The following is a 13,537-nucleotide window of genomic DNA, read 5'->3' as shown; positions in this document are numbered from 1 at the left end:
CCCCACTGCTCCCTGCACCGGCCGGAAGGGCCCTGCCTCATGCGTCCACCAAAAGAGCACAAGCTGCCTGCTGGCAAATGGACACACCTGGGACACAGGCACGCGGGGCACCCAATGCCTGGTCTTCCCAGGAAAGGGGCAGATGGAGCCCCCCAGGGAAAGCTCCCGGGAAGGAGTTGGGGGGAGCGGTCTCTGAGCCCAGGAGGGACAGGGGACAGCATCCCTGTGCCTGCCCCCAGGGACGCCCGGGAAACCCCTGTGTCTCCGGGAACCCAGGAACCCCTGTGGTCAGTCAGCGGCACTTCCTCCCCGGAGCCCCGCCCCCAGAGCACCGAGCCCCGCCCCAGCCCCGCCCCCAGCCCCCGAGCCCTGCCCAGGCACTCACTTCTCGCGGAAGGTGTCTTTCTCCTGCTCGCTCCACATGTTCATGCCCTGCCGGTCCTTGTACACCTTCATGGGGTCGTCCATGAGCCCGTTCATGTTGATGAACTTGATGCGCTGCTGCTCGGCGTCGTAGAGCATGGGCGGGATCACGGCCAGCTGCCGCATCTGCTTCTCCAGGTTCTGCGGGGACACGGGCAGCAGGGAGTGGCCGGGGTGCCCGGCTCCTGCTCTGGCGGCCAGTGCAGGGGCAGGGAGGGGCTGCCTGGTTCCGGAAGAGCCAGAAGGTTCCAGACTGTCCCTCCCAGCCCTGGCTCTGGGCTCCCCAGGGCGGCCTGCAGGCAGTGGCGGTGAACATGCCCCAGAAAGGCTATTCAGAGGCTCCGAGCGGCCACCGAGTCTCCACGGCGGAAGACTCGTGGTGGAGGAGGCCCGTCCACCCTCGCCAGGCCCCAGGGCCACGCAGTGCCCGGCCACCCATCTCCTGCGGCAGGCTGCCCCGCCACTGTCAGCAAGATCACAGGCTCCCTGGGGGTGCAGTGGGGAGACAGCCGAGCCCCAGCTCAATGCCAGCCCCGTCTGCCCCCGTGTCCTCGCCCAGGCCGGGGCGGGGGATCCGGGGGGTCTGCTCTGTGCCCACCCAGCCCACGGGGGCGTTTCTGCTGAGTCTGTCCCCCACGCAGCTGGCTGCTCTCAGGACTGGGGGGCCAGCGGGGGGGAGCAGGCCCGCGTTCCGGGAAGGGCCAGAGGGCCTGGAGGCTGGGCACCCTCGGGCCCGAACGTCCCCGTCTAGCTAACTGGACCTGCCGACAGAACCTCCTGGCTCTGCTCCGCCTGACTGCGCGTGTGGACAGCCGCAGCACGTGGACTCGGACACTGGGTTCCTCGCCCAGGGCCGGGGCGGCTCTGAGACCAGACAAGCCACAAAGCAGCGGCTCAGGCAGGCACCACACTGGCCTCACCCCTGCGTGCCGGGGGACGCTCGCTCCTCGCCACGGGCCTCTGAGGTGCAAGGGCCTCCCTGCAGCCCCTGGGGTGCCCCGGCCCGCCCTCGGCCACCCTGCCCTACCGGGGCCTCTGCCACGCGGGGACCCGCCGACGCAGCCTCACCTCCTGCTCCGAGAGGCCGTCGATGATCTCCGACACTTCGTGCTCACTGCGTGCGGCTGACATGGACAGTCCACTGCCGCGCTGGCCCACCCTGCTGGCGACCAGAGGGCAGAGGTGAGGCTCCTGCGACACCCTCGGGACCATGGTATGATCCTTGGGACAGAGCAGCTGCCGCTTCCCCAGAGCAGGGCGGGGGTGAGACGGGGGCCCATCCGCCCTCACCAGGCCCCGGGGCCCCAGGAGCCCACGGCCACCATGAGCAGGATCCCCGGCCCGGCACAGGCCTCAACACCCCGCAGGACAGCGCCAACCTCCGGCCTCAGTTTCCCCAGCCCGGGACGCCCGCCTACTTCTGCATGCGCTCCTGCAGCTCGCGGTGCTTGCGGATCTCGGGGAACTGCTTCTCGTAGTACTCCCGCACTTTGCTCTCCTTGGCGCGGCGCCGCGGGTTGTTCTCGATGCGCTCCACCTTCTTCTCCCACGTCTCCATGAGCTGGTCATAGCGCTGGCAGAACTTCTGCTCCTGCGGCAGGACGGTCCGTGGAGGCACCTCTCGCCCACGCACGGTCACTCCCAGACACGCACGGTCACGCCCACGGACACACGCAAGGTCACGCCCACGGACACGGTCACGCCCACGGACACACACGGTCACGCCCACAGACACGCAGTCACACCCACAGATACACACAAGGTCATGCCCAGACACGCACAGTCACACCCACAGACACGGCCATGCCCACAGACACAGTCACACCCACAGATACACAAGGTCACACCAACAGACATGCAAGCTCACACCCACAGACACTGAAGGGCTTTCACAGACACGCATAGTCACACCCACAGACACACACAAGGTCACACCCACAGACATACAAGGTCACGCCCAGACACGCACAGTCACACCCACAGACACAACCATGCCCACAGACACACAGTCACTCCCAGAGACACACGCAGTGGCGCCCACAGAGACACGCATGGTGGCTCCCACAGTCATGCACGGCTGCGCCCACTGAGACAGACGATCAGACACGGGCATACATAGTCACTCCCCTTCGCTCCTACTCAGCCTCAGGGGCGCCCCGCTGAGGCCTGGCCGTGCCCGGCTCTCAGGAGCCCGCCCCACGGCTGCCCGGGGACCCGCAGAGGGGACGGCACCCGCCCGCCCAGGGAGCTGAGTCTGCGGCCCCCTGAGCGGCTCCTCACTCCCAGCTCGGGCCCTGCCACCGCCCAGTGACCGCCACAGCCTCCGGCGTGGGTCTGGCCAAATACCACTGTCCTGCCGGCCCCCCGCACCCGCGCTCAGCAGCTCAGCACCAGACCCCTGTGCCCCGGCCACCCCGGCCGGCCTCTGACAGCGCCCAGGTCACCCTCCTATGGGCCCCAAGCGGCCTCTCAAGGACCCCTGGCAGAGCGAGAGGAGCCCCCGCCACACTGAGGGAGCACACACCAAGGGCACCCCACACCCAGGGGCCAGCACCCTGGGCACCCAGACCGGAGAGGAGCCTGGCCGAGGCTGAGGCGCACCCCGAGCCAGTGTCCCCGGGCGAGCCACACGGCAGACCCCTGAAGAGGAAGCCGCCTGCCGTCCCGGGCCCCTGCGACCCCTCCACACGTGCCCTGCTATCTGCGCTTCCGGAACCCGCAGCACAGGCCACCGGCCACAAGCCACCCGGGTTCTTAGAAGCTCCGGTTCCTCTTCCGCAAACAGCCCGTCAGCCCCTGTGCCCCCGCCCCACGCCCTTGTCCTGCTCAAGGACCCCAGGAGTGGGCGGGGCTGAGGGTTCCTTCCTCCCGGGAAACTCACAGGCCAGGGGAGGGGCCGGCCAGCCAACCCACACTCACAGGCCCTAACATGCATGTCTGTGCACATGCTCTACTCCCACACCGACACGCAGTGCTCACGTGTACACAAGTGCTCAGACAGTGCTCACAGGCACACAATGCTCATGTGTCCACAATGCACCATTTACACTACTCATGCATGTGCCACATTTGCACATTAATGGACACGTTCACCACTACAAGCCTGCATGCACATGCTCACACACATGTGAGCTCACACGTGCACATGTGCTTGCCCCTGCACACGCGCCCCTGAGCCGGCAGAGCCACCCTCCAGGGTGGGGACTCTGAACTGTGTGCCCACAAACGTCACCCGCAGGGGACCGTCCCCCACGTCCTCCCTGACCGAGCCTGCCCACCTCACATACCCCAAATCCAGCCCGGCCCACCTGGGGGTCCAAGGAGGCTGAGCAGGGTGTCTGGAGACCCCGTTCTCACACAGGCGGGCACCAGGACCCCCGTGCCCACGGCCTCTGGGCACTGCCAGGCCCCGGCACCCATTTCCTTCCCGAGCCCCAGACCCCACTCAGGACACGGCGCCTCACGGGGCCTCGCTGGGGACAGGCCAGGACCCCCCCCCAGATACTGCCGCTCCCGAGAGAGGGCAGCACCGTTGGGGTGGAAACTGCTGGACGCTGCGGCCACTGCGGCCCCCCCACACTGTCCCTGCCGAGGGGTGACGCCTGCAAGGGGCCCACAGCCTCCAGGTGCCCTGGGAGCCAGAGGGAGTCCTCGGCCCCGCCCCGCCCCGCCCCTGCCCTGCCCCTGGGGTTGTGCCCACAGGCAGAGCCGGGAGACGCGGGTCCCTGGAGGGACCATCCTAAAGCCGCACGCTGGCTTCTGGGCCCTGACCCTGCGCTGCGGGCAGCTCAGCCCTGCCGGCCGGTGAGTCCAGGCCTGCTGGTGTGGGGGCCAGGGGCGTGGCCACGCTGGGGCCACAAGGGGCCACAGAAACAGGGAGGGGCTCCCGGGCCCGCCCTTCAGTCCACCCGATCTGGCCTTACCCATTGCTTGCGGGCGTGGTTCCGCCGCTTGAAGTACAGGATGAGCTTCTTCCGCATCGCCTGGTTTCTGGGGAAGCACAGCCTGTGGGCTCCAGGGGAAGTGCCCACGGGGGGCTCCCTGGCCAGGGCGCGGCCCCCTGCCTGCCTGCGGCAACCTGGCCCAGCGCCCATCTCTGCCCCCCTGGGGCACTGACCCAGAGGGCACCCTCCCGCTCCCTCTCTCCCCCTCCCCTCCCACCCCTCTCTCTTCCTCTCCCTCTCCCCCTCCCACCCCTTCCTCTCCCTCCCCTCTCAACCTCCCACCCCTCTCTCTCCCTCTCTCCCCTCTCCCCTGTCCCTCCCTCTCTCCTTCCCTCCCATCCCTTTCTCTCTCTCCCTCTCCCCCTCTCTCTCTCCCCTCCCCCTCCCAACACACACGCGCGCGCGCGCACACACACACACACACACACACGTCCTCCCTTCCTCCGTTCTACCCAGTGGAAACTATCTTGCTATAACGAGCTGCCCATGGGCAAGGTCAGAGCTCCGTGGGGGGGGGGCGGCTACTGGCTGATCTCAGCCCACAGAGAGTGTGGGACAGAGAGACAAAGACAGAAGCCCCGCTCCAGGGGGACCCCAGGGTGCTGCGCCCCGACAGCAACGCCCCCAACCAGCTGGAGGGCCACGGGCCGCCATGCCCTCTGGGGGTGATGGGCCCCCAGCTTGAGGCAGCCACACCCCTCTCAGCCCCAGGCCCGTCAAGCTGTTGCGGGGTGGTCCCGGAGCCACAGGGCTGGACCGGTGTCCCCACTGGCTGGACACAGCCCCGGTCGCAGGCAGATGGGGTCAGGCCCCTCAGGGTGCCCTCTGGCACCAGAGCCTCCCCGCAAACGGGAGGACCCCCCTGCCCACCCAGCCCTGGCCGGGACCCTTCGCCAAGCCTCAGAGGCCGGGCAGCCGCCCACACTCACATTTTGATGTTCTCATGGTACTGCCTGGTGTCCGACGGCTGGTTGTACAAGGGCTGCAACGGAGGGGGGGCGTCAGGGCAGCCGCCCCACCCACGGCACCCTGCGGGCAGCTACAGCAGGCCGGGCATCAGGGCCAGCCGGGCACAGCCAGGACAGGCAGCTGACCCCCCGAGGCTGCCATGCACTGGCAGGGCCCCGGGCCCCGTGGTGGGCGAGGCTGAGGCAGCCCCAGCGCTGCTGGCCCCACAGAGGCCCAGGAGGGCCCTCGCCAGCCACGCCCCCCCAGTGTGTGTGAGTGCGGGACGTGTTCATGGTGTGTGCGTGCATATGTGTGCATCCGTGTGGATGTGTTCATCATGTATGTGCACGTGCATGCATCTGTGACTATTATGCATATAAGCACATGTACACCTGTGTGAATGTGTTTACTGTGTGTAAACATGTGTGCTATTGTATGGATGTGTCCCTAATGCGTGTGCCTGTGTGTGGATCTGTTCCCAGTGCATGTGTGCATGTGGATGTGCATCTGTGTGGGTGGGTTCATCATGCATGTGTACCTGTGCACGTGAGCATATGTGTGCACATCTGGGCCTGGGAGTGCGTGTACGTGTGTGGGAGTGACTGTGTGTGTGTGCGTGCGGCGGGGGGCCCTGCGAACGCTGCCCTCCCAGGCCCTGGTGGAGACCGCCAGGCCCAGCAATGCCCCCGGGCTGTGCCCGTCTCCCCGGGAGCCCGGCGGGTGCCCTGCCAGGTTGGTGGGGGCAGCCTCGAGCCCCTGTGGCGTGGCTGGCCGTGCGGGCAGCTGTGCACAGAAGGACCCGGCACCACTGCCCACGGCACTCAATGGCGGCCGCAGGCGCGGGTGACGGTCAGTGGAGCTGCGGAGGGGCGGGGGAGCCGTCTCAGGGACGGACAGGCAGGCCAGTGTCCACCGGGAGCCTGGTCCAACTCAGCCACTCCCACAGGTGTTGGGGGACCCTCGAAGCCTCGCAGCCCCCCAGCTCGAGGGGAGAAACACAGGCCGTCTGCAGACACAGCTCTGCGCCAGCGCCAGACCTGGGCCGGTCTCTGAGCCGAGAGGTGGGTGTCCCAGGCCAGCCGGGGCCCCACACCCGCCCGCCCCGCTCTGCAGTGCCCGGGTCACATGGTGGGGAGAGCCCCCCGCCGCACCCCACTCACCAGCTCCACCTGCGGCCCCAGGCCCTCCAGGATCCGGTGTGCGGCTTCGGCCTTCTTCTGCAGGGGAGGGGACAGCCGTGAGAAGCCGCAGAGCAGGGGGAGGCTGGCCCACACTGAGGGCCTCAGTCCCCTGCCGTGCCCTGTTGTGCCCGCCAAGCTTCCCTCCGGCAAACGGCCCCTGTTCTCCCCGACTGGCCCCTCCAGCCCGGCCCCAGGTCCCTGCCTGCCGCTCCGGCCTCCGCAGGCCACCCTGCGCCGTGGACACTGGCCTTCCACGACCCCAGGCGCGGAGCCCCGGGGCCTGCCGGGCAGAGGTGTCGCCACTTTCAACAGGCTGACCCTCAGGCCACCAACAAGGGCAGACGGTCACCCGTGTCCTGCCCAGGACGCCAGGCCCACTCGGGGGACAGCGGGAGAAGGTGCTCTGCAAGGACGCAAGGGGCTCTGGGCTCAGGGGGGCTGGGGGCCTGCTCAGAGCCCAGGCATGTGTCACATGTGTGCCAAGTGTCTCACACGCATCACACATGGGCCAGACAAGCATCTCACGGCACACGTGTCCCAGGCGGGCATCTCACACGCATCACACATGTGCCAGACAAGCATCTCACAGCACACATGTCCCAGGTGGGCATCTCACACGCATCACACATGTGCTAGGCAGGTGTCTCACATGAATCACACATGTGCTAGGCAGGCGTCTCACATGCATCACATATGTGCTAGGTGGGTATCCCACACGCATCACGTGTGCCAAGTGGGCATCTCACATGCATCACATATGTGCTAGGCAGGCATCCCACACGCATCACATGTGCCAGACAAACATCTCACATCATACGTGTGCCAGGCAGGCATCTCACATGCATCACATGTGTGCCAAGCAGGCGTCTCACACGCATCACACATGTGCTAGGCGAACTTCTCATACACATCACACATGTGCCAGGTGGGTGTCTCACATGCATCACATATGTGCTAGGCGGGTGTCCCACACGCATGACACGTGTGCCATGCCCCAGCTGTGGCACGTGTGCAGTGCCCAGCACACAGGGGCAGGTCTGGCTCTCGCAGCTTCACATGGGCATGAGTGGTGCACACGCACATACACGCATGAGCCCTGCCCCATGGCACCCAGAGAGGAGCCCCCAAGACTGAGGGCAGCAGGAACCCCTGTCCAGGGCCTGCGTGCACAGGGGGCCAGTGGGGAGAGGGGCAGCGGGGCCAGCACCGTGACACGCTCATCAGGACAGGAGGCGCGGTGCCCCAGAACCCCACAATCGGCTTCCCCTGAAGCCGGCCGCTCCTGGGCCAGGGCGTGAGGGTCCCCCCTGCTGCCCCCACCGCGCCACAGTCGGGCTCTACCTCCACACACCAGCAGCAGCTCCCGGCTGGGAGGAGGCCAGCTATCCCCCTGGGAAGAACCTTCTGACTTTCACGGCAAAGCCCACGGCTGCAAGACAGCTTCCAGTGCCACCTCCAGGAAGTCTGCCTGGACTGCCCCTGCCTGAGCTCCGGTGAGGGTGCAACACGCTGTCGCCTCCTCACACCCCCCCCACCAGGGCTGAGGTGGGCTCTCTCCAACCTCAGGCAAGCACCCCGTCCTCTCCCCTCTCCTGAGGATTCCAACAAGATCCGGCCCCTCCCCGAGTCTGTGCCCATGTGGGGCCACACTGAGGGGGGCCGAGGGCCCAGCCCTGCTCCGGAGAGCCTCCTGGTGGGGTGTGGTCTGGCGGCCTCCCTCCCTCCCGCACCCCTGCCTTCCTGTGGGAGCCCTGCCCTGCCCGGTGGAAGCAGCCTCAGAGGAGCGGAGATGAAAGCAACCCTGGGACCCCCAGGGGCTGGATCCTGGCTGCCCCCCACTGGGCTGAGTGAGTCCCTGCAGCCACTCCCCGCAGGCCCCCAAAGACACTTCCCAGGGCTGCACCTGCCTCGTTCCAAGCATTGGAACACCCAAACTGGCCGCGGGCAGGCGCTGAAGGGGTGAGTGAATGAATGAGGTGTGGGTGAACGAATGAGGTGTGGGTGAATGAACGATGCGTGAGTGAGCGAGTGAACGGACTCAGACCGACCCCTGACCAGCCGGGAGCCCGTTCCTCACCCACAATCGAGAGTGTGTGCACGCGTGTGCTGGGCACAGGCACGTCATGTGTGCAAGTCTGGGTGTCCGTGGAAGTGTGGGGGGCGCTAAGGGCAGCTCACCCACAGGGTGAGCACTGGTGCTCGGGCACCACTGGCCCCCGGCAGGAGACGGGCTTCCGAGAGGACAGGCCTGTCCCCAACGCCCTCACGACCCCGGCCAGAGTGGCGAGTGGGAGTCCCGGGGTTCCCAAAGCTCACGCCCAACCCTGGGGGCAGACCCTGCCCCCTGCCCCCTGCCCCCTGCCCTCTGCCCTCTGCCCTGTCCGCTCTGAGCTGCTTCCTCCTACCACAACTCGCCATACAGCACCTGGACTAGGTCCCACAGAACCGGGCCAAACGAGGACCGTTCCCTGGCGCGGAGGCCAGTGAGGACTCAGGCAACAAGGAGGTGCCCGGCGCACGGGCAGGGCCGTGTCCCAGCCACACGGGGCACCCGACGCCAGGCAGCCGCCCCGCCCACTCGCCTGCACACGGGCCTGCCACAGCCACAGCCACCGGCGGGCACCCGCCCCGACAGCAGCCGGTGGGGCCCAGGGAGCCAGGCCGGGCCGAGAGCAGCCTCGGGGGAGCTGAGGGTCGGCACGAGGAGCCCGGGACACCCCAGGCGTGTCCGAGGGGCCCCACCGAGTACTGGGGACTGAAAGCCCCGCATCACCGTCGGGACCCCGCGGCCCGCCCCGGAATGAGCCCCCGGGCTGCAGCCGGTCCTAGGCCCAACGTGGCCAGCAGCCGCACCCCTGCCCCGCCCAGCCGCATCCCTGCAGGTGGCCGTGGAGGACGCGTGCAGCTGCCCCCGGGGGTCTCGCCCAGGACCCCAGGCTGAGGCGAGGCAGCCACGGGCGGGCACGTACCCGGTTCTCGTCGTAGATGATCTGCACGAGGCTGCGGTGCTTGGACTCGATGGGTGGCGGCGACACGGGCCTCTCGGGCTCGGGCGGCTTGGCCGCCTCCTCCTCCAGCTGTTGCTGTGGGACGGGAGAGCGCAGTGGTGAGCGCAGGGCGGAAGGACGAGCTGAGCGCCGTGGCCGGCCGGGGCGGCCCCACGCAGCCCGCGGGCGGAAGTCAGGCTGCTGACCACTTCCTCTGAGTCACCGGGACTCCGGGCACCGGGGAGGGCCGCCCCGCACACCCGCTTCCGCTCGGCAGCCGCCGCTGGAGAAGGCCCATCATCGGGCCCCGGGATAGGCGGCGCTCGCCACGGCCCGCTCTACCGAGCCAGCCAGGCCCAAGGTGACGGGGACGCCCGGGGTCCCGGGCTGAGGCGCAGGGGCCCTCTCAGGAGAGCACGACCCCCAGCGAACCTGAAAGGCCGCCGAGAGGCTGCAGGGGGGCTGGGGGACAGGCTGCTGGCCGGGAGGACAGTGAGACGCATACGGCCCTGAACCCCACACAGACCCAACGGCCCGAACACGAAAGACAGGGGTGCTGCTGTGCAGAGGGGTGCGTGAGGAGAATGTGAGGAGGGACATGTGAGGGGGAATACGAGGAGGGATGTGTGGGGAGGGGTGTGTGGGGAGGGAGTGTGAGGAGGGCGGTGGGCAAAGCAGTGGGGAGGGGTGTGGGGGGAGGGGCGTGTGGGGAGGGCGGTGGGGAGTGTGTGTGGGGAGGGGCATGTGGGGAGGGGTGTGTGGGGACGGCAGTGGGGAGGGGTGTGTGGGGAGGGCGGTGGGGAGGGGCGTGTGGGGAGGGCAGTGGGGAGGGGTGTGTGGGGAGGGCGGTGGGGAGGGGCGTGTGGGGAGGGCAGTGGGGGGAGGGGTGTGTGGGGAGGGGCGTGTGGGAAAGGCGTGTGGGGAGAGCAGTGGGGAGGGCTGTGGCGGGGGGAGCAGCTGTCTTGCATCCGTTCTCTGGGCCTGACCCTCCTCCCCCAGGCCCCTGCCCCGTGGCGCGCGGGCACCTGCTTCTTCTTCAGCTTGCAGATCTGCTGCTCCACCATGGCGATCTCGCGGTCCACGCGGTCCATGTTCTGGATCAGCTCCTCCTTGGACAGCCGCGGCGGCTCCAGCTCCAGCTCGGCGTCGGCGTGCGGCGGGCTGGGCGGGGACACGGGCTCCAGCTTGCCCGCCAGGCTTCGGTCCTGGGCAGGACGGCACAGGCCCGGGTCACCCCGCGGGCAGCCCCGGGCCGCCTCCGGCCCTCCCAGGGCCCCGTCACCCTCCCAGGGCCACCGGGACCGTCCCCCGGCCTGGGCGCAGCAGAGCCTGTGCTGACAGTTCAGAGACGGCCCGTGTCACCGGAAACCAACACACGTGCCCAGGTACACACACACGTACACACGCACTCACGTGCAGGCACACACTCGCATACCGTTGTGGGCACACACGTGCACACACGTGATGACCACACAGAGCAGGCGGCGGGGGCCCAGGAATCAGCGAGCTGAGCCCCCGCAGCGCTGGAGGCCTGGCGCCCCTGAGGCCCACCCGGAGGGTCCCCCAAACCCGCAGCCGCGGGGGCAGAAGCCCCAGGGAGCACCAGGCCGCTGGCCTCACAGGGCCCCGAGACGCAGCGGGGCTCCGGGGACAGGCACAGGCGGAGCCACTCACCAGGGCACCGGCTGGCGCTTGGCCCTGACAGCTGTGGGCACGGGCGAGGCTGGGGCTGTGGGACCACGCAGGGCCCCGGATTCCTGCAGCAGCTACGCCCAGGGTGCTGGGCCCCCCGCCCGCGTGCGCACACACACACACACACACACACACACACACACACACACACACACACACACACACAAACACACACACATGCCAGCTCATGCCAGGACACACACATACACACACATGCACACACACACGCCAGCTCATGCCAGGACACACGCACACACATGCGCACACACACACACACCCCCAGGGACCCTGCGGGCCTTTCTCCTGCTGGCCCTGGGTGCCCACCCCCAGAGCCGGGCCCCGCTGCCCAGCGTCCACCCGTGTGCCCAGCTCGGCCATGGCAGAAGGCTGTGCCCGTGTGCGGGGTCCACAGGCCAGGCTCGGGGCATACGGGGGTCCGGGACCCGGCACTCTCGCAGCTGGCCCGAGGGGCCCCAGCACACCGGGGAGCAGGAGGCAGCGGCCAGCGCGCCTGAAGCCATCCAGCTGCAGATCCGGGCAGGGCTCTGGGGAGGCCAGTGCGTCCCTCTAGGGCCACCAAGTGCTGGCCCACAGGAGACTTCCAGAAGGGGCCGATGAGGCCCTGAAGCTCCGGAGAAGGGCACCCACCGATCCCCCGGCCCCGCCCCACAGCCACACAGCAGGCGCCGCCCGGCTCCCCAGTGCTTCCTGGGGTCCCACCAGGCCCGGTAGGGGCGAGACGAGATGGGGCACAGGAGCGCGGGGGGCCGGGATGGAAGGAACGGCTGGGGCACGCCGCGGGCACCCCTGTGGGCAGTGCCAGCGGCCAGTCCCAGCCAGACCCGGACCCTCAGGGGCTGCCCGGGGTCATCTCTGAACGGGCCTACCTTGGCCAGGTCGTCCGACAGCCCGGGCTGGCCGGCGGCGAGCAGGGGTGAGGGGCGCAGCAGGGGCGAGGGCAGCAGCTCCAGGCGCGGCCGCTTGCTGTCCAGGAGCTCCAGCTCGGGCAGGTACACGTGCGGCTCCGGCCGCAGATGCAGCTCCTGCGGCCTGTGGGGGCGGCGATGAGCGGCCCTGCCCCCCGGGCCCCGCAGCCACCCCACTCGGACCCTCGGCCGCCACCAGCCCACGTGGACCCGCGGGCGGCCGCATAGGCGGGGAGGGCGCCGGCCTGGCACCCACAGGGTCACGGCCACCTGAGTGACCGCGCGCAGGGCCGGGAGGAAGCTGGGGGGGGTGGCATCTGGAGAGGGGCCTGCGGCACGGCAGAGTGGACGCTGCTGGGACCCTGGGCACCAGGGGCAGCAGAGCAGACTCTCCCGGCCCTGCTCCCCGGGGCAGCCCAGAGGCAGCCCGCACCGCCACTCCTCTCCCTGCCCGTGTCCGGGCCCCTGCGCGCCCACCCGAGGTGCTCAGCCGGCAGCTGGGGACCACGGCGAGCGCACTGGGGGGACAGTGGCCCGCCCGGCGCACCTCTCGTTTCCGGGCTGGAACTCTGACAGCAGGGACGGGCGTCTGCGCGGGGGTGGGAGGAGGGAGCCGGGGGACAGGTGCGAGGCGTACTCCCGGGGGCCGTGCTGGTACTCGAGCAGCCCCACGTCCTGCAGGGAGGGACACGCGTCAGCCGGCCAGCACGGAGTCCCTGCCCAGCACCCCTGCCTGGGAGTGCTGCCTCCCCTCAGCCCCGCAGGGCTCCCTGCCCAGTGCTCCTAGCTGGAAACTCCCCCACCTCCCCTCGGCCCTGTGCTCCCTGCACCAGGGCACCCTACACCAGACCAGGCCCTCCTGGTTCCCCAGAGGCATCAGGCTGGTCCTAGACACACACACACACACACACACACACACACAAGTACACACAGCAACACGAACATACAAGCACACCCACCGTGTCCACACACACAGCAAGGGCTGTGACACACAGCCAGGGGTCAGGCCCGCACCACGGGGCGACTGTCCTGCCAAATTGAGGCAGCGGGCACAGCTCAGAGACCACAGAAGCCCTGCGGGTATCACAGGGTGAGCACTGGGTGAGGAGTCCGGCAGAGTGCCAGCCCTCCCCAGCTGAACAAGGAAACTGAGGTCACTGGAGGCAACAGATATCTCCAAAGGGCAGGAACAGCGAGACCCCGGGCGGAGTCACAGGGTGCTCCCCTCTCCCGCCCTCGCCCTTGCCCCCACGCTGGCTCGGGGCCGCTCTGGACCCCGATGTCTGAGTGGGGCTGGGGGTGAGCCGGGGAGACCCGCCCGCTCTCCTCCGAGGGCCTGGTGAGCCCCCGGCGCTGTGCCTGGCTCCCGGGAGGCAGGTCCCCGGGCATCACCTCTGCCGCGGCAGCACCGTGGGGCCCAGGGCTGGGCCTGCAGC

The 13,537-nt window shown here is 68.9% G+C and overlaps 1 protein-coding gene across 14 annotated transcripts in view; it reads right to left on the bottom strand.

Moving 5' to 3' along the window:
- NCOR2 (nuclear receptor corepressor 2) overlaps window positions 1–13,537 on the bottom strand; it is a 73,976-nt gene that overhangs the window by 34,307 nt on the left and 26,132 nt on the right. For 10 of the 14 annotated variants that reach the window (XM_055147589.1, XM_055147597.1, XM_055147596.1 and 7 more), the window contains 10 exons: window positions 12,649–12,776; window positions 12,063–12,225; window positions 10,509–10,688; window positions 9,466–9,579; window positions 6,476–6,532; window positions 5,297–5,349; window positions 4,347–4,413; window positions 1,842–2,014; window positions 1,492–1,585; window positions 386–564 (listed from right to left, as the gene is read on the bottom strand). In XM_055147589.1, coding sequence (XP_055003564.1) covers window positions 386–564; window positions 1,492–1,585; window positions 1,842–2,014; window positions 4,347–4,413; window positions 5,297–5,349; window positions 6,476–6,532; window positions 9,466–9,579; window positions 10,509–10,688; window positions 12,063–12,225; window positions 12,649–12,776 — 1,208 coding nt within the window. The remainder of the gene's footprint in view (window positions 1–385; window positions 565–1,491; window positions 1,586–1,841; window positions 2,015–4,346; window positions 4,414–5,296; window positions 5,350–6,475; window positions 6,533–9,465; window positions 9,580–10,508; window positions 10,689–12,062; window positions 12,226–12,648; window positions 12,777–13,537) is intronic. The other 4 variants (XM_055147591.1, XM_055147602.1, XM_055147603.1 and 1 more) reach the window with 2 other exon arrangements.

The sequence above is a fragment of the Sorex araneus genome, chromosome 9, assembly GCF_027595985.1.
Source record: "Sorex araneus isolate mSorAra2 chromosome 9, mSorAra2.pri, whole genome shotgun sequence".
NCBI classification, from domain to species: Eukaryota; Metazoa; Chordata; class Mammalia; order Eulipotyphla; family Soricidae; genus Sorex; species Sorex araneus.
The sequence above is the reverse complement of the archived record's forward strand: the minus strand, read 5'-3'. Positions and strand labels throughout refer to the sequence as shown.